At 43.7% G+C, this 26,719-nt stretch overlaps 1 protein-coding gene and 1 non-coding gene across 37 annotated transcripts; one reads left to right on the forward strand and one right to left on the reverse strand.

Annotated features, from left to right (window-relative positions):
* Nucleotides 1-1,489: 1,489 nt before the first annotated feature.
* Nucleotides 1,490-23,561, reverse strand: Zfp655 (zinc finger protein 655). Of its 36 annotated transcripts, none has more exons than XR_015634066.1 (7): nucleotides 23,474-23,561; nucleotides 21,688-21,850; nucleotides 19,955-20,040; nucleotides 19,484-19,610; nucleotides 18,244-18,436; nucleotides 11,212-11,316; nucleotides 1,490-2,092 (listed from the first exon to the last, which is right to left on the reverse strand). XR_015634066.1 is itself a non-coding variant. In XM_087578759.1 (7 exons), exons 2-6 carry the CDS (start codon nucleotides 21,821-21,823, stop codon nucleotides 11,227-11,229), a joined length of 510 nt encoding a protein of 169 aa, XP_087434885.1. In that variant the 5' UTR covers nucleotides 21,824-21,825; nucleotides 23,474-23,561; the 3' UTR covers nucleotides 6,844-8,494; nucleotides 11,212-11,226.
* A 54-nt stretch (nucleotides 23,562-23,615) lies between these two features.
* LOC148002190 (uncharacterized) lies at nucleotides 23,616-24,420 on the forward strand. Its single transcript, XR_015634640.1, has 2 exons — nucleotides 23,616-24,112; nucleotides 24,232-24,420. It is a non-coding gene; the product is annotated as an uncharacterized LOC148002190 (transcript).
* Nucleotides 24,421-26,719: the final 2,299 nt, after the last annotated feature.

Below are 26,719 nucleotides of genomic sequence, written 5' to 3' on the forward strand. Positions count from 1 at the left end.
AAAAAAAAAAAAAAAAAAAAGAACCAAAAAAAGAACCAGAAGTATACAGCAGCGCTCAGTACAGCATCGGACTCAGCTCGGCTGAGGTCGTCACTGATGTGATCCCATGGATCCCAGAAGGGTAATCTACCCACTTTGGGGTCTCTACTCCCTGAATGCCATCAGCCTCCAGACTCCTGTCCTAAGCTTTAGCCACTCCTCACCCACACATCACCCCACATCAGAATCTCCCAGGGAAACATTCTGATTGGCCCAGCTAAGGTCACGAACTCACTCCACTCTGGCTAAGGAGATTAGCAGTGACCCAGATAGACGATATGAGCAACACTCCAGTGGCCAGGTAGCTAGGTTCACCTACGAAGCCAGCAATCCAAGCCATCAATCCAGGGCAGATAAGGAGAATGGTGAGTGGTCCGTTCTTTTTTACTTGTGTGTGCACACACGCACATCTTCCTTGGTAATCATCGTTGTTTGAAACAGGATCTCTCATCACGTATTCCAGATTGGCTTCTTGGGTCTGCTTTCTGTATGCTGGGATTAAAGGCACAGCAAGGGCTTTAATCACTGGGCCCTGGTCCAATTTTAGCTTTTAAAGGCACCTGAGGTTAGGTATGATGGCAATACCTAAAATGGAAGCACTTGGAAAAGTGAAGGCAGGAGGATCAAGAGTTCAAGGTCATCCTAGGCCACAGTGAGGTCCTACCTCAAAACAAACGAAAACATTAAAAAGAACTAGATTATCCCTCCAGATACCCAGAATAATACACTTTAATTAGTCAGTCTTACTATTGGTTTTTTTTTTTTTTCCCCTTTTCTTTTTTTTTTTTTCCGGAGCTGGGGATCGAACCCAGGGCTTCCAACCCCTAATTAGTCAGTCTTTTTTTTTTTTTTTTTTTTTTTTTTTGGTTCTTTTTTTCGGAGCTGGGGATCGAACCCAGGGCCTTGCGCTTCCTAGGCAAGCGCTCTACCACTGAGCTAAATCCCCAACCACGTCAGTCTTAATCCTGTGTATAGGTATGTGTCTATCCAAGGGGCGGGGCATCAGATGCCCTGGAGCTGGACTTGGGAGCCGCCTGATGTGGATTCTGAGAACTGAACGGGGTCTTCTGCAAGAGCAGTCTTAGCCACCGAGGCATCTCTGCAGGCTTCTTAGGATAACTCTAACACCGTGCTCAAAGCAAGTACTTTCAGAAACTCTGTTTCTCCTTTCTTCTTCAAACCAACAATGTCTAATTTATTCAGTTTTTTTATTATTTGTTTTTAATTATATGTAGTTGTGTGTGTGTGTGTGTGTGTGTGTGTGTGTGTGTGTGTGTGTGTGTGTGCGCGCCTGTGCCACAGCACACATGTGGAGGTCAGAAGACGACCTGGGGAAGTTTATTTTTTCTCTCCACCACAGAGTTTCAAGAGATGGAACAAAGGCTGAAAATTTCAGACTTGGCAGCAAGTGCCTTTAGCCACTTAACTATCTGGCCGATACTTCTTTTAGTTTTGTTTTTTTTTTTTTTTTTAAGATTTATTTTATTTATTATATATATAAGTACACTGTAGCTGTCTTCAGATACACCAGAAGGGGGCATCAGATCTCTTTACAGATGGTTGTGAGCCACCATGCGGTTGCTGGGAATTGAACTCATGAACTCTGGAAGAGCAGTCGGGTGCTGTTAACCACTGAGCCATCTCTCCAGCCCACTTCTTTTAGTTTTAAGATAAGGTCTTATGTAGTCCAGGCTGGCTTCTGATCCTCCTGCCTCCACCTTCCTAGTGCTGGGATTACAGGCCTGAAGTACCACACAGTTTATGCTATGCTGGGATGGAATTCAGCATCTTCTCCACAGCGACCCAGCACTGTTGACTGAGCTCTCCCAGTCCTACATCCTCCTTTAATGATTAAAATATTTACAATAAGTACATTAAAATGGGGAAGCCTTAGAAACAATTTTAATCAGGCTGGAAAGATGGCTCAGCAGTTAAGAGCACTGACTGCCTTTAGTCTGGCAAGGCTCCCACTCTTGAAACGGACTCCGGTGACATCACTCAGGTGGTCCTTCAGAATCTGTCGTAGAACATACTGATCCAGAGCAGAGATCGCCTAAAAAAAAAAAAAAAAAAAATCTTAAAAACAGAGCTCAAGATCTGGGTATGGCTATGCACACTTAACAAACCCAGGAGTAAGGAGGCTGAGACAGAAAGTTTAGGAGTTTCTGGCTGGCATGAGTTACAAAGCAAATTCCAAGCCAGTGTTCGTTGCAGTGATCCTGTCTCAAATTTAAAATCACACACACACACACACACACACACACACACACACGCACGCACGCGCACACACACACACACACACACACAGACGCGCGCGCGCTAATGGGTATGCAGTTATTTCAGAATAGGGTGTAAAGGTGAGGGGGGGCTCCCAACCCACCAGGAAGCTGTCAAAAGCTCTTTCTCAGAAAAGGAAAAACTTTGATTACTCCCAGTAGGATACAACCAAACAGAACCAGACACCTCCGACCAAGAGACAGGAACGCGGGCCCCAGACCCACCCCCGGAAGTCCTCCCACCAGGAGAACACTGCCCAGGTGCAGCTCTCTCTGGCTCACCATACCCAGCTCCTGACAACGGTCAGCCTCCAACACTGTCGGGACCTGGAGCCTTGGGATGGGGCAAAATCCACGTGCACTTCCAGGTCTCACCTAGGCAGCTCGGAGGTCCGCCTCGATGATGGGTTGTCAAGGTGAGCTTCTATATCCACCATCTTCGCTTCACTGGATCTGGAGTCTGGTTTGCAGTCGACTTCCTCTTTGTCATGGCCCCAAGTAAGCCCTGTCGGTCCTCCCCTCAATTTCCTAGCCCCATAATCATCAACCTTGGCAACCACTAGGCCAAAATCCACGCGGGCTGAACTTCATCCGGCGGTTCTTTACCCAGCCCCTCCTGGACCTACCTGACGAAAGATTTCCAGCTGCTACCAGTGAGTGGAATAGGACGAAAAGCCTTAGAGCAAGCCAGAAACCCCACTTAAGATGGAGCAGGGGAGGGGGGAAGGGAGAAGCGGTGAATTGTTTGTATTATAGTGTGGAAAGAGCTGCCAGCCTTTGGGCACTTAAGCTGACCTGTTACTAATCCTCTCGCACCTTTACATGCTTTACTACTTTACATGCCAGCCGCGAAGCAGCACACATTAGGTCATTAGGCTCTTGTGGGATCTTTACACCAAATTATCCTGATGGCCCCATTTTGGAGGTTTTAATATAAATGTGTGGGGTGTGTGTGTGTGTGTGTGTGTGTGTGTGTGTGTGTGTGCGCGCGCGCATGTGTGTGTGCATGCATGCATGCATTGGGGTGGCCCATAGAGAGCATCAAATCCCCAAAGCTGGTATTAACCTGAAGTTTTGAGTCACCTGACGTGGGTGCTGGGACTTAAACTCAGTTCTTTTTTTTTTTTTTTTTAAAACAATATGGGGCTGGGGATTTAGCTCAGTGGTAGAGCGCTTACCTAGGAAGCGCAAGGCCCTGGGTTCGGTCCCCAGCTCCGAAAAAAAAACAAAAACAAAAAAACAAACAAACAAAAAAAACAATATTATGTATACAACATACAGCTTTCTGCCTGCATGTACGCCTACAGGCCAGAAGAGGGCATCAGACCTCATTACAGATGGTTGTGAGCCACCATGTGGTTGCTGGGAATTGAACTCAGGACCTCTGGAAGAGCAGTCAGCACTCTTAAGGGCTGAACCATCTCTCCAGCCCCTTAAACTCAGTTCTTGCTGTGTGTAGTACACGTTTAATCTCAGCACTTGAGAGTTTGAGGCCTCCCTGATCTACACTGTGAGTGCCAGGACAGCCAGAGCTAATATTAAGTCCCTGTCTTGGACAAAAACCAACAAAAAGATTTAATTTATGTATATGGTGTATTGCCTATATGTATCACATGTGTGCACTGACCATGGAAGTCAGCCTTCCCAGGCTCTGAACCTGGAAAGAAATGCTCTTAATCACTTATGCCATCTTCCAAGCACCACTTTTTAAAATGTAAAATTTTAAAAATTCGTATTTTGGTGTGCTGTGCATTGCAAGAATGTGGGGGTTAAAGGGTTACTTGTAGAACCCAGTGATGAAATTAAGATCACCAGGCTTGGCAGCAAGCATCCTTACCTAGTGAACCACTTCACTGGCCCCTGAACTAACTGAGCATTTGCTATTGACTGGTACCTTTTACATTCACCTTTTTTTTTTTTTTTTTTTTTTCCGGAGCTGGGGACCGAACCCAGGGCCTTGCGCTTCCTAGGCAAGCGCTCTACCACTGAGCTAAATCCCCAACCCCTACATTCACCTTTCACTATGCTTTTATTGCATAGGCAAGTTATATAAAACCTCAAGTGACACTTGAGTTGAGCAAAACCTAAGTATGTCTACTTCCAAAGCACTGCATTAATAACGCAGTCCTCTTAAATCTATGGATTAATTTTAGATCAGTTTGTCACTCTGGCTAGCACCAATACCACACACCTAACAACTAGGTAAGTCCGATGGGTGGAGCTACATTTTTAGACGTGTCAGTGTCATACTTTGCTGAAGTGACTAACTGGGGCCTCCTTTTAACTACCATAGACCTAGGTGGGGATGGAAATGTAGCTTAGTAGTATAGCATTTGCCTAATGAAGCTTGGTATGGAGACCCAGGGTGTTCAACTGCTTACATCCATTTTCTAGGGTAAGGATTCTTCCCTTCGAGATTCCCCTTATTCCCACTTTAAAATGCTATACTCTTGCCACTTTCTGGTTAGATCTGAGGCTGCTTCATGTGAATTTATGCCTACTACTGCAAACTTGTTCACAGTAAGGGAGGTCATAGGCCCAAGAACCTAGTATTGCTTACAAAATGGTCATGTTGTCAAAGCATCATATGTGTGAAATTTTCAAGGAATAAAAAAAATATTTAAAAAATGAACATTCAATTCACAGGACCATGGCAATTCACAATTGACTAGTAACTCCAGCTCTAGGAACTCCAACACCATCTAGTCCTCCACAAACATTGCATGCACATGACGCACAGACATCATGCAGGCACTCACTCACTCACACATAAAGAACCTTGCCTTTAATCCCAACACTTAGGAGACAAGGGTGGGCATATCACAGTTCCAGGCCAGCCAAGGCAGTAAAGTGAAACCTTGTCTTTAAAAAAAAAAAAAAAAAAAAAAAAATCCTGTTTTCAGTGTGGTGGTTTGAATGAGAATGGCCCGTAGGGCTCACATATCTGATTGTTTGGTTGATTGTAGACAGTTTAGGGAAGATTCTAATGAGGCCTTGTTGGCGGTATCTCACTGAGGGAAGGGAGTGAGTTTTGAGACTTTAAAAGCACATTTTCAGCTCAATTCCTCTGCCTCCTGCCTGAAGATCAGGATATAAGCTCTCAGTTACATGCCTGGTCTTACCGGCAGCCATGTTCCCGGCCATGATGATCATGAACTTATCCTCTGAAATTGTAAGCAAGCCTCCAGTTAAACATTTTCTTCTCTAAATTAGAACACTAACCAAGACGGTCATAAGCACTGGACACTCTACCTCTTCTAACACTCTTCCAGGGCTCCCTACATTTTAAGTCTTTCTTTCACATGCCCCAGGAATCAAGCTTGCTTCTTCCTGTTATTTATTTTGCTTCAGGTCAAGAGCTCTATGTCCATCAGCTAGTTTGGCTAACAGAAAAAGCTAAGAATTAATTTAGAATGCTGAGAAATGAACAGGGAAACTAATGATGGGGCAGGGATATCTGGGCAGGAGATAGAAAATCTGAGGGTTTGACCTGTTAACCCATTACATCAGTGTTACCCTAAGTCCACGGATTACTTTAAGATACTCTCTTCTGCTGGGTGGTGGTGACACTTAGGAGGCAGGTGAACTACAGCCTGGTCTACATAGCCGGTTCCAGAACAGTCAGGGATATATACAGAGATGTCCGGTCTCAAACCAAATCAAACCAACTCTGACATCAGCTCTGGAAGCCAGTATGATCAGCTGAAGCTAACAGTACTGATACCGTAGGAAAAGCTTCCAAAAACCCTGTCACCTGGGAATCGGCCATTAATCAGTTTTCATCAGACATTAACTTGTTCTGAAACCCTTTAGCCTTTTGCGAAGCCAAGCTCTCATGCAGAACTGTGGTGAAAGCTTGAATGTGTACGTGAAAGTATGCACACAGGTTAATGAAGACAAATGAACTAACTGTCCAGCTAATAGATTTCTTCTTTTCCTCCCCTAAGACCAAAAGCTTAATTAATACAAACTCATACTGTCACTACACCAACTAAGTATCTACTTAAACTGACAAGTTACTTCAAAAACGATTTTGGCATTCTTTTTTAAAATTTACTTTACCTACCAAAACATTCTTAGAGCGTTATTGAAATCACACATTGTTTGATTTTATTTTATGTACTAAAGCATCCCACCTGAACCAACATTCATTCCTGGGGCTTGAGAGTTGGTTCCGCAGTTAAGAACACTGCCTGCTCTTGCAGAGAACAGCAGTGATTTCAGAACCCACTCAAATGTCTCTCTAACTCCAGTTTCAGGGGACCTGATGTCCTCTTCTGTCTTCTATGAATGCCAGACACACATGCACATGCAGGCAAACATTCATAAACATTTTAATTAAATCTAAAATACAAAACTACTCAACCTAACTGGCTGCAGAGGTCTGTGGAAAGGGAAGCTAGGCATCAATAGAGAACGAATCACTCTTGTGAGTATCATAAAGGAGCTAGGGACAGGCACGGTGAAGAATTCCAAGGTGCCAGAGCTTCTGCCTGGGGCCTACAGACTTGGTTCAAAACAAAGAGTCTAAGAGCGCTGAACACACCTTTATTCAAGTAGAAATACAAAAGCACGTTCCTAACCCAAATGCATACATGTGATTTTTACAGATTCTGCTACTTAGGGATGAATCAAATCCTCTGCCTCAGTCACCAGAAGTGACTATTGGTCGCTATAAAGTAAGAGTATACATGTTTGACAGGGACAGAAAAACATGCATTTTTCATTTGCTTTTACATTTAGATCAATTTGATATATGTTAATTTTCTTGCCCTGATGAGACACTATGCTTGCTGATGGCAAAGAAGTAAAATACAGTGGTAGGACTATCCCTATCCTAGGTTAGCCACAAGGTTTACAGAGTGAGCAGCATATTTTATATATTGGTTGAGGATCCCTAGTGAACATTATGACATCTGAACTATGAAAGCCTCAACTGCTTGATTGACAACTAGAATTTTAAATAACACTTTTCTTATTCACAAGATGTTATTTTAAGATGAAAACAAATGCTTTGACATCATGTAAAGAATCATGAACTCTATGTAGTATATAGGGCACTGAACTCAACACCTGTGATCACTTCTATAAATCAAAATAGACATGATCCTTTAAATGGCCTGCAGATGCTATTAAAATACAAAAATAAAATCCAGGCACAGGAGCGCATGCCTATAATCCCAGCTACTTGGGAGGCAGGAAATTTGTGTGAACCCAGGAATTCAAGGCCAGCCTGGGCGGCAAAGGCTGCATCCCAACACAAAAGTATGGCAGTGCACAAATAATTATGCACAAAGGTCTACACTTCAAAATACTACCCTGGCTTGATGAAGGGAATAGAGGGGGAACAGATAAAGAAGCAATCCTAATGATTAAGGTTTGACCAGGAACGGACCTGCCACGCTCTTGAAATACTGTCTAGATACATCACTAACAGCAACATCTTCATTGGAAGGCTCTATTTCCTTATTCTGATTTGTGTGTTCTTTGTTTCCCTATCAAAAGCAGACCTGAGCATTTTGTTGGCCTTCAATATAGGCATATAAAAGAATTCTAAACATACACATACATGCAAAGTAGGCACTGAATGAAATGTAGCTAGGCCAACATAAGTCTTACTGGCTCCCTGATGTCCTTGTCATCTCATTTAAAGGGCTGTGGATGCAAACAAGCTAAAAATTGGACATCACTTGCAAGTGTTTGGGTGCCTGCCACAAACTCAGGAAGACTGAATCCTCCAAAACTTATGGATGGCTGATGTAGAAGTAAGTCTTTATCAGCTGGTGAGAAGCTAACAACCAGAACACCATTTAAGGCTGCCAAGGAGAATGCAGAAATCAACTGGAAGCCCAAGGTGTGGCTACAGAAACAGTAACATGTAGGGTCCTCAGAAAAGAATAGGCTGAGTCTCCTTTGGAGAGCACTCAGGCCAAGAACAGAGAAGGCTCATTGAGCTCCTCTCCAGAAGCTAAGTGAGCACAGCGCATTAGCAGCATCCTACGTAAACTGTGAACAAGAATCGATTTCAAAGAAAAGAAGTGTTTTAATGTATGTAGGCCGAATTAAATCCACTCAAAGGAGTCCTGTAAATAAAATACTCGTACCTACTTAGAATACTTATTAAAGGATACTGTGAGAAAATGACTTCGTTCACCAATTATCTTCTGGGTTCAGTTATTCTGCAGTAAAAAGACTGAGACTAAATAGGAATAATTATACAGAGCAGTAACCATTTTCTAATACTTTGAGATACTGGATAAGGCCTGAAAATACAGTGGTTAAATTTCACTGTTTGCATTCTATCAGTCTCATCTGGTGCAGATGTTCTGATCTTAGCATTTACATCATATCCAGATTCACATCTGGTACATTCTGACGATAGATGGACCCGTGCTCACAGATATGCCACATTTACTACACCCAAATGACTTCTTGGGTATAGACTGTTCAAGGGTTTAGATTCTTCAATGTGAGCAAGCACTGGGGTATGACTTGAGTTTCCTCACATACACACCTATATCCTCACAGGCTTTATGCATGGCACAAATTTGACACTGAACCAACAAGGTAGTTGACTGATGGCTTTTTCACATTTGACAGTGGAATTTTACTCCAGTACAAATTCCCCAACTGTGACTAAGGTATGAAAATAATCTGAAGAATGTACCATAGTCTATATATTCTAGCACTGATTTACAGGAGCCAATGAAGAATTTAACACCAAAAAAACTTCCCAATATTCATCACATTCAGCGGGTTTCTCTCTGGTATTAATTCTCTGATACTGACCAAGGGCTAAGCTATGACTGAAGACATTATCACATTCAGTACATATGTGACTTCCCCTGGTCTCAGTTCTCACATATTGAATGAGGCCTGAACTTGACTAAACGTCTCCCCAAGTTCATTGCATTCATAAGGTTTCTCTTTGGTATGCGCCCTTTCATGTGGGATGAGGTGCGCTCTCTGACTGAAGTTCTCTTCCCATGCATCACAATCAAAGACTCTCTCTCTAATGGGAACTTCTTGTTGCAGAGTAAGATCAGAATTGTGACTGAAACTTTCCTCATAATTGTTGTATTCATATGATTTCTCTTTCCTGTGCATTTTATGATGCTGACTAAGGCATGAGGTCTGGCTGAAAGCTTTCCCACGCTCATTACATTCATGCAGTTTTTCTCCTGTGTGAATTCTTTGATGCTGAACAAGATGGGAATTCAATCTAAAGTCTTTCCCACATTCATTACACGAGTAGGGCTTTTCTCGGAAACGAATTCCTTGCTGTTTAACATAGGCCAGCCCACATTCATCATATTCATAGGACTTCTCTTGATGATGTAGTCTCTGATGTTCAACTAAGTATGAGGTGTGGCAGAAGTCACTGCCACACACAGTGCATTTACAGGCCGTGTCCTTATGTGTTCTCTGATGCTGAGTAAGATGCACACTTCGGCTGAAGACTCTTTCACAGGTCCCACACTTGTAAGACTTGGCTTTGGCATGAACCTTCTTATGCTGAAGCACATCTGAGCTCTGGCTACAAGACTTATCAGAGGCATCACAAGATTTATCAGATGCTTCACATCTGTAGGATTTCTCTCTAGTGTGTATTCTTTTATGTCGACTAAGACTTGAGCTCTGACTAAAAGATTTCTCACATTCCTTACATTTGTAGGGTTTCTCTCTTGTGTGGATTCTCTGATGTCTAGTAAGAGCTGAGGCCTGATGGAAGGTTTTTCCACATGTATCACATTTATAGGATCTGTCAGTGGTAGGCATGCTCTCCCATTTATTAAGGTGGGACAGATCCATTAAGCTTTCCTTATAGTCAGTATTCTGAAAATTCTCTGTTAGATTTATGGGTTCTTGTTCGCCAACAGCTGGGTTCTGGTTGAAGTTCATGTCATATTTACTGTCATCAATGGTCTGTATTCTAAGAACTCTTTGATCTGTATCAAGTGTGGAGTCTAGACTGAAGCTTTTTTCAGGTTCAGTGTTCTTCTCATTGCTGAAAGTTTTCTTGCTGATTGTTATTTGTCTAAACTCTCTCTCCAGAAAGAGAAATTTTCTTAGAATCTCCTGGAGCCTTTCTAATCTGTCCTCAGACTTATAAGCCTCTCTGGTCTCAGGAACTTGAGCAATATCTTGTTTGAATTTTCCTACTCTCACTTTGTATGAATGTACTTCTTCTGAAATTTTCCGCTTAGGAATCAATAGCTTGTTTTCTTCTCTGGTCTCTCCATCTAATACAATATATAAATAGAAAATGCAAATGTAATCTATATCTTGTGTGTAAAAAAATAAATAAAAATAGGAGGAAACTAAATAATGTAGTATCCTCAAAGATAAGCAAATTTTATTTACTTCAAAACAAACAGCAGATATAAAGGCACAGCAGGGGGCTGGAGAGATGGCTCAGTGGTTAAGAGCACTGACTGCTCTTCCAGAGGTCCTGAGTTCAATTCCCAGCACCCACATGGTGGCTCGCAACCATCTCTAATGGGATCTGATGCCCTCTTCTGGTGTATCTGAAAACAGCCACAGTGTACTCACATACATAAAATAAACATACATAAAATAAAGCTTTTTTTTAAAAAAGGCACAGCAGGACGGAAATGGATCAAGGGGTGATAGAAACAGGCTATTTCAGCAAAACAGACAACAGCCAATAAGAGATTTCAAAGGAACAAACATAAAAATGGGCTAAAAATGGGCTGTAACTTGAACTGGGACGTAGCACAATCTGTATTAAAGAAATTAAACTGTAGAGACAGGCAGGCACTCTCTCCACTCCAGAATGGCAGAGCTCTGTGTGTTGAGTATGAGCTCAAACAGAACTTGGCTCAATGGAGTTTACTCTTCCACTGATTCATCTGACAGACTCTGCCTTACTCACCTGAACAGTCATTTCTTACGCCTTCTCTATTCTGAGTTTCCAGATCAAAGACTTGTAGATCTTGTTCCCGCTGAGAAATTCCATCAGGCTTGGAAATTGGAAATCCTGCTCACAGAGAAGGAAATGGAATATAGCAATTTATCCCCAGATGCTACACTGCCCTCTTTTCTTTTTAGTAATGTAACCATTACTAAATGATACCAAACTTATATAGAAGGTAAGTTCTAAGAAGACATTTGTCAGAAAGACAGGAGAATGAAGAGGACTAGGTCCTCTAAGGAGTTGAGATTTGTAAAAGGTGTGCTAAGAACAATTAGGTGAGGGCTGGAGAGATGGCTCAGTGGTTAAGAGCACTGACTGCTCTTCCAGAGGTCCTGAGTTCAATTCCCAGCAACAACATGGTGGCTCACAACCATCTGTAATGAGATCTGATATGCCCTCTTCTGGTGTGTCTGAAGACAGCTACAATGTACTCATATAAATCAATCTTTAAAAAAAAAAGAACAATTAGGTGAATTCATGCATGGGTATGTACCTGTCTTCACAGAAGTTATTAGTACTATGGTGGTCAAGGGCACAGTGTTGGCATCAGACCAAGTACCAAATGGCATTCTGAAAATGGAATGCAAGCCCCTGCTATATAGCAGCAAATCAGTGATAAATGAATAAATTTAGCAAAATTCTGTAAGACAGATAAGTTTAACAACACTAAAACAGGAATTATTTCTGGTTCTTCTTCAACACAGTAAGGTAATGGTTGAAACAATTTACAATATAAATCTAATTAATATTAAGATTTTAAAACTCCCAACATATCACCTCAAGGGATGGACAGGTGGCTCAGTGATTAAAAGGACTTAACTGCTCTGGCAGGAGTAAGTTTGGTTCCCAACATCCACATGGCAGCTCACATTGGTTATAACTTGAGCTCCAGGGAATCTGAAATCCTCTTCTGGCCTCCCTGGGCACCTGCACTCATGTGACATACACACACTCAGACACATACATATAATTAAGGAGGACAGCCCTGGTCTACATAGCAAATTCCAGGATAGCCAGGGCTACATAAAGACACACTGTCCCAAAAAACAGTGAAGAGATGGAAATGCTATTTATTTACCCTGATTTGATCACTGCATAAATTTAAGTATTGAATTATCATAATGTTCTAGGAATCTTAGAAATATTTTTACTTTCATTAAAAAGAACCAATCTGCTGCAATGAACATGGGGAGAAAAAAAGGGTATGTCACATCTTCACCTCAAAATTAGCATATACTTTACTCAACAAGCATTTATGGGATACCTCTTATATGAAAACTATAGTGGGGATAGAGAACCCAAGCAAAAGGGCCATCCCATCTCAAACAATTGAAGAATCTCTTAATTCTAAATATAGAGCCAGCTATAGACACCAACTCCCCATGTTACAGTGAAGGAAAGGTAGTAAATGTGCATGTAAAACAAGCTTTCTACTGCCAAGAGGACTGCGCGAGCGTGTGTGCACGCGCATACGCTTGTGTTTACATGAGCATGCGCCTATGTGTCTTGAAACAGGGTATCACTTTGTAGACCATGCTGGCCAGAAACTCACTGTACAGCCCGGGCTTTTCCCAAATAGGAAACCTGCCCTAAGGCTTTTTTGTTGTTGTTGTTGTTGTTGTTCTTTTTTTTGGAGCTGGGGACCTGGGGACCGAACCCAGGGCCTTGCGCTTCCTAGGCAAGCGCTCTATCACTGAGCTGAATCCCCAACTCCTGCCCTAAGGCTTTAACAGTTTAACTTCTTTTAATACTAAAGCAACAGGAAGATTGCTTAGGAAACAGATCTTGATGTTGTTAGAACCAAAGGGCAGTTTTTACATGACCTGAGCACAGAAAATGTCAAGGAGCGTGTATTTGCAATGTTTGGCTTGAATCCTTCATCTCCAAAAACCTATCTATATACTAAATGTCTAACTTATTTGTTCCCACTGTCCTGACCTGTTGCCACATAATGAATAATGTTTACAGACTCTTAAAAACAGTGTAAGATCAGCTGAGTTGTCTGTCAACTGAGAAACTGGTAACAATGAAGTACTTATCTTTTTTTTTAATGATTTATTCATTTATTATATATAAGTACATTGTAGCTGTCTTCAGATACACCAGAAGAGGGCATCGGATCTCCTTACAGATGGTTGTGAGCCACCATGTGGTTGCTGGGAATTGAACTCAGGATCTCTGGAAGAGCAGTCAGTGCTCTTAACCACTGAGCCATCTCTCCAGCCCCCCAATGAGGTACTTATAAGCAGTGCAATTATTCAGCTATAAAGAAAGTGAAAGAGCTAGAAAGACAGCTCAGCAGTTGAGAGAGCGTACTGCATTTCTAGAGGATCCACTTACGACTGCCTATAAACCCAGCTCCAGGGACTCAGATGGCCTCTTTCCGACTTTAACGGCACCTGGTGTACACACGAGTGAGTCTTTAAAATGAGGGCTAGAGATGGCTCAGCGGTTAAGAGCACTGACTGCTCTTCCAGAGGTCCTGAGTTCAAATCCTGGCAACCACAAGGTGACTCACAACCATCTGTAATGAAATCTGATGCCTTCTTCTGGTGTGCATGGAAACAGTTACCCCATACTCATAAAAATAGATCTTTAAAAAAAAAAAAAAAAGAAGCACTGACTGCTCTTCCAGAGGTCTCGAGTTCAATTCCCAGCAACCACATGGTGGCTCACTATCATCTGTAACGAGATCCAATGCCCTCTTCTGGTGTGTCTGAAGAAAGCAACAGTGTACTCACATGAAATAAATACATCTTTGAGAAAGAGCATGCGCTCGTAAAATGAGCCAGGGGGTGGGGGCACACACCTTCTTTAGTCCCAGTGCTCAAGAGGCAGATGGATCTCTGTGAATTCAAGGCCAACCTGGTCTACAGAGCAAGTTCCAAGACAGCCAGGGCTGCAACAGAGAAACCCTGTCTTAAAAAACAAGGGGTGGGGGGTAGTAGAATTGGGGGTTGTAGTAATGTATACCTTTGATCCCAATACTGGGGAGGCAGAGGAAGGAAAGACTTCTGTGATTTTGACCAGCTGGTATACATAGCAAGTTCCTGGCATTCAGAACTATTTAGTTTTAGATAGACATACAGACCATACAGACAGGTAGGTCTAGGTTAAGTTCCCTAATAGCCAGGGTTACATAGAGAAACCTTGTCTGGGGGGAAAAAAAAAAAAAGAATTGGAAACTTCATTTTGCTAGGGAGGAAAACATCAATGGTCTTATCCAACTGTGAACCCTTCAAGCTACAATATCTCCTTAACAGGCAAGCTGTACCCACTGATAAGATAGTGTCATGACCATTATGCGGATAAGCAAGCATTTCCTGATTGGATTTGAGGAGAGAATGTATGCCGGATACTGTAAACCTGGTCAAAAATACACAACAGGAAAGATTATAGATTAGTCCTACTTCTGTTTTGCTACAAGGATATGGTGTCAAACTGACTGCTTAATATACTTGTACCAAAAGCTTAGTGCTGCTAAGCTGTGCTAAGAGAAGGCTCCATATGCAGAAGCATACAGGGCAATGGTTAATGCAGACTCTAACTAGTCAAAGAGTTGAGAACAAGTTACTTCTGAGTACTTAGCCCTAACTAAAGAGAGCATTTCTATCGCCTCTTCTATGACTCAAGGAACAGTACAGAAAGAGTGAGGGGAGGTGAGGGGCTATGAAACAGAAGTCATGCTTTCATGAGCTCCCAGCAGCAGTGGTTGGTTACAAGACTGGACCCATCAACCTTCCAATATGGATAAAGAAGGGACTCAGCCGCACCTCCCCCAACTCAGTGGTTGGGAGTGCTGGTTCAGAGTGCAGGCTGCTCTTCCAGAGAACTGGGTTTCAATTCCCAGCACCCACATGGTGGCTCACAACTTTTAACTCTAGTTCCAGGGGATCACATACCCTCAGAGATTTGTGGAGGCAAAACACCAATGAACATTAAAAAACATTTTTTTAAAAATTGGTCTCAGGCATTATCACCACTAGTAACAATCCTTAATAGCCAGATCCATGAATTTTGCAGCCATTACTTCTTTTGAACAGTATACTTAAAAACAGCTTATCTGGTGCTAATTTTACACCTGTCAACATAACAGCTACCCAATTTTATAAAAAGGGCATTTGGGGACTGGAGAGATGACTCAGATGTTAGAGAACTTGCTGCTCTTGGAGAGGACCCCAGTTTGACTCCCAGTACTCATGGTGGTGTACAAGTATAACTCCAGTTCCAAAGTATTCAACGCCCTCTTCTGACTTCCCTGGGTACTGACCATGAACATAGTACACATACATGCAAGCAAAACAGACATAAAGTAAAATGAACCTAAAAATTATTTTTTAAGGGCATTAGGCTGGAAAATAGGAGAATAACTGAGAACTAGTAAGATCTGAACAAGCGCATGGATGGTATTTACTGTTTCTGAATCCCTCAACCGCCTTTTGGACACTTAACTTGGTTGGGTCTTTCTTGTCAGAACAAAGTACTGCTAAACTTCATTAAAACAGCAGCCTGGGGCTGGGGAGATGGCTCAGAGGTTAAGAGCACCGACTGCTCTACCAGAGGTACTGAGTTCAATTCCCAGCACCCACATGGTGGCTCACAACCACCTGTAATGAGATCTGGTGCTCTCTTCTGGTATGTCTGAGGACAGCTACAGTGTATATAATAGTAATAATAATAATAATAATAATAAGAAGAAGAAGAAGAAGAAGAAGAAGAAGAAGAAGAAGAAGAAGAAGAAGAGGAGGAAGAGGAGGAAGAGGAGGAGGAAGAAGAGGAAGAAGAGGAAGAAGAAGAGGAGGGGGAAGAGGAGGAGGAGGAAGTGGGGGAGCAGTTGCCTCCACATATAAGGCCTGGGGTTTATACCCCCTGGCACGAACAAATAATACTCATATATAAAATATGACATGAGGCCGGTTTGTGGTGGCCCATGCTTTTAATCCCAGCACCTGGGAGGCGGAGGCAGGGGGATCTCTGTGAGTTTGAGGCCAGCCCGGTCTACAGAGTGAAATTCCAGGACAGCCAGAGCTACAGAACCCTTGTCTTGAGGGTAAAGTCATGAGGGCTGGCATGGTGGTGGAGGATACCTGTTTCTCATTTGGCTTCCTCTGTTTTTGAGACAAAGCCTCACTGTATAGCTCTGGCTGGCCTTAACTTCAGCCCATACTCATGAGTGCTGGGATTAAATCTGTGCATCACCATACCCAGTCCAGCCCATGCATGCATCTAATCCCAGCTCACAGGAGGGAGCCTGGTTGGTCTATACAGAGTTACAGAATGAATGCCTGGCTTAAAACAAACAAACAAACCCCAGAGTTTTAATGTCATAATGTGAGTGGACCTATTCTGCCAAAGTCATAAAATGCTAAGAAAGGATATGCTTCAGGGAAGAGGCAGGTCCCAAACCTAACTTCTCAGAGCCTTAGTTTCCTCAGAAGAAATTAACACTATCCTCCATGGCCAGGGAGGGAGGTGACTTAGCAAACAAAGGAGCTGTCATCAAGCCTAATGACCTAGGTTCAACCCCCAGAACCCACACACAGCACAGACAGAGAACTGACTGGAAAGCTGTCCTCTGACCTCAACATGACAGCTGTGGCTTGCACCACTCCCTTCAAATTAATAAAGAAATGTAACTTTTTAAAGAACTTTTTGCTTTGGTTTGTTTTTTGAGACAAGGTTTCTCTGTGTAGCCTTGGGTGCCCTGGAACTCAATAAAGATTAGATAGACTGACCTCAAACTCAAGATCTGCCTGCTCCTGCCTCCCTGGTGCTGGCTTAAAGGCTTTAAAAGAAGCTATTTAAAAAAGAGTAATGTCCTCTGCTTACTGTTGAGTTATAGCAAGGATTAAATGAGATACGTGTAGCATGTAGTACAAAAAGTAAATAGCCAGGACTCGAAGAAACATTCTATGGAAATTACAGTTATCTCCAAGACATCAGGCATTTGGTAAACTCAGCTGTTTGTTTATTCAGTGTTGTCTAGTGCAAACACTTGATAAAGGGACTCCACTTTTGGAGCCTGTGATAAATACAAATAGAGCCATGGGAAATACACATGAACTGGAAAGAGACTAAGCCATGGACTGAATTATACAGGTCTTATGTTATAACCCCAAATACTAAGTACAATTAGTAAATGTTTATATACCCTTACATTTGAAATGGCGTATGTTAGACCCACAAAGATAAAATGAATTCCCAAGGATGTTAAAATAGTTGCTAAGGATATGCTGGCTTGGTCACAAAAGCAAGCTGGGTAGTGTTAGCAGGGTTTCTTACACTGTATGCAGGTTTGCATGTATGCGTGTCCTTTGTGTGTGAAAAGATGACAAGATAAAATGAGGTAAAGTTCCACTTGGTAGTATATTATAAGCTTGAATTAGACTACTACAAAATTTCTTTACTACAAAAAGTACACAAGTGAACTGTTGGACATTCTGTATTAGGTAAAATTAACAGTAGTTTACACACTTTACAATTTACAAAGCTTTTAAAAATACATCCATTTTGATGCCCTGAACTATTTAGTTTTTGTGCCCCGTACTCCCCGCTATCAAAGACAGCATTAAGAACACTTAATTAGGAAGGTAATATAAATACAGCAATTGGTGAGGTACCACAAAGAATCAGGTACAAGATGACAGAATTTAAAGAGGAAAATGACACCAAACGTGAGGGAAGTGTGGGGTCACACAAGTGAGGCATCACAGTGGACAGGCTACACTCACTGTAGAAAGAGCACACAGCATCTGTTCCCTACCCTAAAACAACAGGAAAAGATGGCAACAGAAGTGCTAGCTTTGTGGCATTTCACACAAGTAGTGACCACCAAGTGTGTTTATGAATGAACTGAGTTCCAAATGCACGTGACTGTAAGGAAGGCTTCCACATTAGAAATTCACCAAATGTCACTTAGGGAGCGGCAACTTTACATAATGGTGGCATCCCAAGGAACATATATTCCATCAACCAAGTTTGATATCTTACAATCTTGGAAAAGGAGTTTCCGTGCTGGGACAAGCACTCCCGATGGAAAGTCGATACCTGGGCCATCTCTTGGTGATTCCTGCTGTAAGGACTGCAAGTGTTTCTCCAGAGAAAGCACTTGCCTGGGTATGACTCAGGGCTGGGCAGGAATTCACACAATGAATCCGGGTGGTGGGAAGGCGGAGAAGTATGCCTATAAAGATCAAAGACCAGGAATGCAAAACATACTAAAGACCTTCCCAACGCACAAACTGCCTCCCCACATGTAATAAAGTTTCTTAAATCTAGCATGTAATCAGGAAAGTTTAAAAAAAAAAAAAGCCCTAGATGCCAACAAAAAACTAAAAAATGGGGGAAGGGGGAGTTTAACTATAGATGTAAATGCACAAAGAGTGTATGTAAGATCAAAGACAGGCTAAAAAAGCTGCAGTGAGGGCAGAGGACAGACAAAGCTCACCCAAGGAGACTGCCAACAGCCCAGTTGCTCCCCTGCCTACCTCAGGAGTATTTCTCAACAACATTATAGGTTGCCTAATCTCAGGTATCCTTAAACAAGAAATCATGATTTAAGAATTTAGCCCACATAATATGGGACATTATGAGCCTTCTGCTGCTGGGGTAAGGTTACTTGGGATTACCTTCTAGGTAATGCACTCCAATGAGCGAAACAGTGAGTCACACCTTTAAAGTCTCTCAAACCTGCCTGTTTGGAGAAGAGTTTGAGGATCTTAAAAAAGTAAGAGAGTACTCAAGAGAGATTTTAGCCTGTCTTATAAATGTGTTTCTTTAATGGGGAAATCTCAGATACAGAGCACAAAGGAATCAGAACAGGGTCCACCTAGGGTTTAGGAAGATTCTTAAGACTCTATTTAAAAGAGGGAGAGAGAGGGAGGGAAAAGGGAGGGAAGGAGAGAGGAGAGGAGAGGAGAGGGGAAAGAGGAGAGAAAAGAAAGGGAGAACTTAGCCAAAGCACAACCAAGTTTCCTTTTGCTAACAGAAAACTGATGTCCCACAAAAGCGAGAAACACAAACTGGGGATAAGGCATATAAGGTCTCCTTCTGATAACCCAAAGTAACCCTAAACTTATCCCCTCTCCCAGGGAAAGGACCTTAAAGATGGAGGGCTGAGAGGTTCTAAGACCTGTTAACTGAGCACACTCTACCGCCTACCTCAAAAATCTCACACCTACTCAGAAAGAAGAAATCCAAACAGGTAATTGATCAACAGGAGAGTCCTTACCCAGTGAAACCACGTTTCCATAATTCTCTAACATCACTTCTCTGTAGAGCTCCCTCTGAACAGGGTCCAGGCATCCCCACTCCTCTCGAGTAAGATGCACAGCCACATCCTCGAATGTCACAAACTCCTGAAATCATAATTCTGGCTGCTCTCAGGAATGGGCTACTGTAGCACCATAGCCAGAGAATGCACACGACACAGAGGGCATCTAGTAACTGTTTATGCTGGGGAGGAGAGGAGGGAGCACAGACTAGAACTTAGAGACTAAATCCCATGAGTGCCCATCATGGTCTCATGGACAAAGATGGTGGTGGAGATGGAAAAATCCAGGTTTCTCTCAAATTCAGGTCTCTGAAGATGATCTGTTCCCAAATTGCTACTGAAAAGATTCCAGGCAAGGGTTAACAGATGGGAAGAAAGAAAGGCCACACTCAAGCAACCCTGAGAAACCCTGAGGGTCCCTCAGCTCACCTGGTACCTGGCTGTCAGGAGCGCAGCTGCCTGGTCTCCTGGGCTTCCCTCATGGGGAAGGGCAGGCACCTGGGGAACAGGTGGAGCTGAGGGAGGAGAAAGGAGCCAAGAGTGAGAGCAGCCCTTCCACAAGGGCTCATTTTTCAAGACTTCTCCTGCCCAAGGTGTGTGTGGCATCCTCTGTCACATCAGTATTCTAGTGATGCCAACAGTCACCAGGCTTCAGGTGTGTCCACTCCTCCCGGTAGCTGCTCCTACTCACACAGATTTACAACTGTAATGTGGATTTTCCTAGGAATCTCACTTCATCCTCAGGACATGACACTCCTTCTATGGAAGGGTTAACATTATACCTGCTGTTGTGCTGAGCAAAGCAAAACATAAAGACAAACAGCATTTCCTGGCCAGCCTGGGTTACAGAGTGAAAAACGTGGTCTCAAAAACCAGAAGCAACAGCAAAAAGCCACAGCTCAGTCAGTGGAGTGCTTGCTTGGCATGCACGATGCTCTGGGTTTGACTCCCAGCGCCATATACTGGGCAAGGCGTCACCCAACTGTAATCTCAGCACCTGGAAGGTGGATATAGAAGGACCAGATGTTCAAAGTCATCAAGGCCTAAGTCCAAAGCCAACCTGCACTACATTAAGACTAAGAGTTGAAAGGAACTGGGTGTGGTGGTAAAAGCCTTAATCCCAGCACCCCGGAGGTGGAATTAGGTGGATCTCTTTGACAAAGCCAGACTGGCCTAGTGAATCCCAGGATAATCAGGGCTATGCAGAGAGACCCAAAACAACAAAAAAGTTGAAGGACTTGACAATAGGGTCAGGGTTTTTAGCAAACTTCTGACATTTTCCCAGATGCCATTTACTATATAAACATCATTCTGCCTTCATTTTGTTATTGGGCACCATCTCTACAACCATTGTGTTCGGCTTCCAGAAACAAGGAATAGTTATGTTTCCTCACAATCCTTTACACCCTCCAACAATGCCCCACAGTACCTTCCACATAATGATACTCCATCCATGTTGGAAGTTCCTTCAGACACTAGTGCTAATCTATAAAAACTAAGACATAGTTCTTACATTATAAGACCAACAGCTAAGTATGTTACTAAATGCCTACATTCCCAATGTAGTAGGGAGGCTAAGACAAGATTCATTCAAATCATGGGTTGCATAGTAATAGACCAGCCAGGGCTACATAGTAGGACCCTATTTTGGGGAGTGGAGGGGGTGCACCTTACCTATTTAATACATGTATGCGAATGTATAGTTAATATGTAACACCTGTGCATTTAAACAGACATTGTACTCAAACAAGTAATTAAATGGTTGCCTTCTTGGCCAAAATCAGATTCCTCACAAACACTGCAGTTGCAACAGAATGGCAGGTAGCAAAGCACAGTAAGTCATCAGGAGAGGAGGTTTTTCTCAGTCCGTGAGGTGTAAAAGTCAGGTAAGGCTAGTGAGATGTGGCAAAAGCAGCCTGTGTTAAAAGTTATTCTGCTTGTGGTGACAGAGTGAAATTCACATGTTCTAAAGGACAGCCAGCCTGAGCAGGATGAGGTACTTAACAGAAGGCCCAGACCAAAGAACACATATGGGCCACGCCCTTCAAGTTCTTCCTTTAAGGCCCACCTTCTTATTCAAGCCCCTGGCCTCTCCTATCAGGCCATCGTCTCTTAACATTCCTATTCTCCTGGAAATAAGTGTTGTAGAGACACTGCCTTACCATCAGTGTATCCCTGCTCCATCTCTGTGTCCCGCAGAAACCGAAGCTCTGGGGAAAGACATTCAGACTGGCTCTCCAAAGACTGAAACTGGACCCTTGGTGATTCTGCTGCTTCTTGGGATGTTATTTCCTCCATCCCTGTTCAGGGAGACAATGACCATCACTGCAGGGTGAGATTAGGAGGAATTACTTAATAAGTTAAAATGTCCCAGAATTTCAGTTTCAAGACTTATCCAAGTATCTTATATAAGATAGATTTTAGTCGGGGTTGGGGATTTAGCTCAGTGGTAGAGCACTTGCCTAGCAAGCGCAAGGCCCTGGGTTCGGTCCCCAGCTCCGGGGGAAAAAAAAAAAAAAGATAAGATTAAAAAAAAATAGTTAAAAATACATTTTTTTTTCAAATGCTTCTTTTTCAGAGTGCTTCTCTGTGTAACAGAGCCCTGGCTGTCCTAGATGCACTTCCAAGACCAGGCTGGCCTCAAGCTCAGAGATTCGCCTAAGAGTTGGGATTGAAGGCCTGCCCACAAAAACCCAGCTAAAAGCAGATTTTAAGACAGCCGGGAGGTGATGGTGCAAGCCTTCAATTCCAGCACTGGTGAGGCAGAAGCAGGTAGATATGAGTTTGGAGCCAGCCTGATCTACAGAGCAAGTTCCAGGACAGCCAGAGCTACAGAAACCCTGACCCACTCGATTTCAGTTACCACGGTACACAGACCTAAGTTTCTCTAAATGCAATTAATTAAAATGCATGGTAATTCGGGCCCAAGAAGGTAAAAAGCTAATAATAGTTACCAAAATAAACAGCAAAAAGAAAAACGGGGCTGGAGATATGGATAAGGGTAGAGTAAGCACAAGGACCTGACTTCAATCCCTAAGACCCTCTCGCTTCACAAAAAACGAACATGAGTATCATTCAGTTTCAAAACTTAAAGCCCAAACAGGAAGGTATAAGAATTCGACATCATTCAGACTGTGCTGAAAATCCCAAATCTGTGGTTAAAAAATATGTATCGCTGGGCCTGCAATCCCAGCTCTTAGAAGATGTAGGCAGGAGGTTCAGGAATTCAAGGTTAGCCTCAAAGCTGTCTAAAAAAAAAAAAATGCGACCATTAAAATTTTTTTTCAACACAGCACAATAGCGTAAATCTTTCCATAGGGCGTCCTAGGTATTTAGAGGCTCAAGTTGAGACCCAGAGAAACACGCCAGTTAAGATTACTCATTGTTTTTCTCAAAAGCAGGCCCCCTAGGAATCATGTGGTAACCGGTCAGGCCGTTCTGCATTACTCAATGGGCCCGATGAATAATGATACAACTCACTTAGCAGACGGACCCTCAGGGCAGGCTGGTCCAACCACCTGGGCGCAGCACGAGGAAGGGCTGCGAGGAGCCTGGTGTCCTTCAGATCCAAGGACGGGCCGGGGTTCTGTCCACCTTCCACCACCCTCCGCCAGGTTCCTGGCCCGTTCGCAGGCCTCGCCCAGACCCACCCTCTACCTACTTCCCTTTCAGGCAAAGGTTCGGTCCCCAGAGGGCGAAGCGGACCACGAGACCGAGCTGCCACCGGGGTCAGGCCCCTGGGTTCGCACCCCGGGGGCCACCCCGGTTCCCTGGGCTTCGCGACGAACCCGGGATGAGGGGAAAACAGGGCCGCGAGCCCGGCCTTCCGCGCGCCCCAGCTCCGGGAACAGCCGTCAGCCCGCACGCGGCGCCTCCTGCACGTCCGCCGCGCGGGCCAAACAAGCCGTCGCTCCCACGGAGACGCGACAACGGTTCCCCGGGACTCACCCAGGTGGAGAGGCGGGCCTAGAGACTGTCCCGTCACGGAGACGCTCCTCGCTGAGTCTCACCAGCCTTTCCGGGGCCACTCTCGATTGCCAGAAGGCTGGCGCTTTACGTCACTTCCGGCGACGGAAGTCCGCGGGAGGGCGGTCCTAGGTGAGGTTCCCGGATGAAGAGCAGGGGTGAGGGTGTCTGGGGTCGAGCAGATGATTAACACGGGATGAGGATTCGTAGCCCGGGGCCTCAGAATAACTAGACAAGGCCTTGCTTACTGTTTTGCTTGGCTTTTCCGAGGTCGCACGGCCCTCCCTGCTGATTGGCGTGCATCTTATACCAAGAGGGCGGCAGAAGTCGAGAAAGAGCCCTAGATTTTTCTCGGGCACTAGAAGACCCTTGACATAGGCCGCAGGAGCGTGAACGAGGATTCCTAGGCAGAATAGGAAATACTACTAATGACTCCTCCTTGGTCCCTTACGACCCTTGTACCCAATACTGATTTGGGCGGGCCTTATTTTTCCTAGGGAAGTGCCTGACCCCAAATAGCCCACAGAAAGGGACGTACTAGGTTTTGCCCTATCTGGAAGGGACATACACATTTTCCCCAAGAGGATTCGCCCAAAGTCACCAAGACATTCCTGCCAGGCCGTGCTTTGATTCCCATCCTTTCTTCCCTTCCCCAAAGTCACCAAGACATTCCTGCCAGGCCGTGCTTTGATTCCCATCCTTTCTTCCCTTCCCCAAAGTCACCAAGACATTCCTGCCAGGCCGTGCTTTGATTCCCATCCTTTCTTCCCTTCCCCAAAGTCACCAAGACATTCCTGCCAGGCCGTGCTTTGATTCCCATCCTTTCTTCCCTTCATGTTTGCTTGAACCTGCCCACCATGAGGTGGGCAAAAATTCTCCTCTGTGTGCAGCCTCACTGTAGGAACAAAAGGAGCAAGTTTAACTGTGAATTGTGTGAAACGATACAAAAATTTCCTCTCGGTTGATTATCTCAACCATTTTTGCAATAGTAGGTGCAAAGCTAAGGCTACCATAGTTTTATTATTTTTTCCCCCGGAAACCAGTGAAGCCCAGAATCTTGTAATCTATAATCTTATAACTATCTAGTATTAGGAAGAACAACCGCTTCATAAATCGAGCATTTTAAAATACTGCCCAGGGGCTGAAAACATGGCTCAGTATTGAAGAGCACTGTTGCTAGTGCAGAATACAAAGCTTCACTTAGTTCCTAGAACTCATACTGTGGCTAACAACCTTGTCCCTCAGTTCCAGAGGACACGGGAGATGTTGCCCACTCCGGATGCACAGATATGCATTCAGTCAAAGGATAGCACATACAAAAAAATTATTTGGCTTGGAGAAATGGCTTAGCAAGTAAAAGCCCTAACTTCTTACAGAGGATCCGAGCTCAGGTCCCATGTTGGCTCACAACCACCTGTAACTCCAGATACATCAACCAACACACACACACACACACACACACACACACACACACACACACAAATAAAAATAAATCTTAAAAAAAAAAAAAACCACTGCCCACAACAAGTGTGGTCGAGATGTGGTAGCCTATACCTGTAATCCTAGTGCAGAGGCAGGTGGATGTCTGTGAGTTCCTAGACTAGTCTACATAGTGAGTTCCAGGCTATCTAAGACTACATAAACCCTGATCAAAAATGTAAAAAAAAAATTAAAAAGAGAAAAGAAGAAAGAAGAGGAGGGAGGGAGGGAGGGAAGAAGGAAAGAAGGAAGGAAGGAAGGAAGGGAAGGAAGAAACCAGGGCTCAGGGCTCATAATAGGGCTTTTTAAAATGTCTCTGTATATGTGCCAGGCAGTGGTGGCAAACATATTTTATCCCAGCACTCTGGAGGCAGGCAGGTAGATCTCTGAGTTCCAGGCAGCCTGGTCTATAGAGTGAGTTCTAGGACTGTTAGTAAGAATCCTGGAATTTGGGGTTGGGGATTTAGCTCAGTGGTTAGAGCGCTTGCCTAGGAAGCGCAAGGCCCTGGGTTCGGTCCCCAACTCCAAAAAAAAAGAACCAAAAAAAAAAAAAAAAAAAAAAAGAATCCTGCAATTTTGGTTTTCTTAAAAAAAAAAAACCCATACAGAAATATTATAAGAATGTGTTTTCATTTTAATCCCAGGTGTAGGGATACGGGGCAGCTTCAGACTGTCCACAGTAGCTGACAATGATTTGCCTCATACTCTATCTAGCAGAGGCATGGTTTTGCCAACTGCAGGTAGTTTCTGCGATTGTGTGACATTTGAAATTCTGGGAACTTTTCAGAGGGTTATAAATGCTAGGGTTCCAATAGATATCGTTGGTTGTTGGTCATTCAAGTAGGTTGGTTGTGATTTGTTAGTAATTGTACCCAAAGAAGAAACAAGAAGAAAGAAAGAGAATCTAGGTTGGGGATTTAGCTCAGTGGTAGAGTGCTTACCTAGCAAGCTCAAGACCCTGGGTTCGGTCCTTAGCTCCAAAAAAAAAAAAAAAGAAAGAGAATCTAATCTCTCTCCTGTCCTCCTATCTTTCTCTCTCACCTATCTAGTGATGGGGATAAAACTGGGGGCAGGGCTAGAGTGTGAAAAAGAAGGGGTTGGGGATTTAGCTCAGTGGTAGAGCACTTGCCTAGCAAGCGCAAGGCCCTGGGTTCGGTCCCCAGCTCCGAAAAAAAAAAGAAAAAAAAAAAAAAAGAAAACCCCACAAAGTTGCAAAGACCAGCTCTACAGGACAGCCAAGGCTATACAGAGAGACCAGGTCAAAAAAACAACAAAAAAAAGTATGTATGTCTGTGTGCATGTGTACACGTTCATGGGGAGCACTACCTGTGTCTTTTCTGTGTAGGTGAGTGTGTGTGTGTGTGTGTATGCACATGTGTAGGTGAGTGTGTGTGTGTGCATGTGTGTGTGTGTGTGTGTTTATGGGGAGCACTACCTGTGTTTTGTCTGTGTAGGTGTGTGTGTGTGTGTGTGTTTATGGGGAGCACTACCTGTGTTTTGTCTGTGTAGGTGTGTGTGTGTGTGTGTGTGTGTGTGTGTGTGTGTGTTTTCATGGTGAGCACTACCTGTGTCTTGTCTGTGTAGGGGTATGTATGTGTGTGTGTATGTGTTCCTGGGGAACACTACCTGTGTCTTGTCTATGTAGGGGTGTGCGTGTGTGTGTGTCTGTGTAGGTGTGTGTTGGTGTGTATGCCAGAGGACGACACTGTCACTAGGCCTTATTCCTCAGGTACTAGCCTCTGCCCTGGA

The sequence above is a fragment of the Rattus norvegicus genome, chromosome 12 (assembly GCF_021556685.1).
Source record: "Rattus norvegicus strain SHRSP/BbbUtx chromosome 12, alternate assembly SHRSP_T2T, whole genome shotgun sequence".
NCBI classification, from domain to species: domain Eukaryota; kingdom Metazoa; phylum Chordata; class Mammalia; order Rodentia; family Muridae; genus Rattus; species Rattus norvegicus.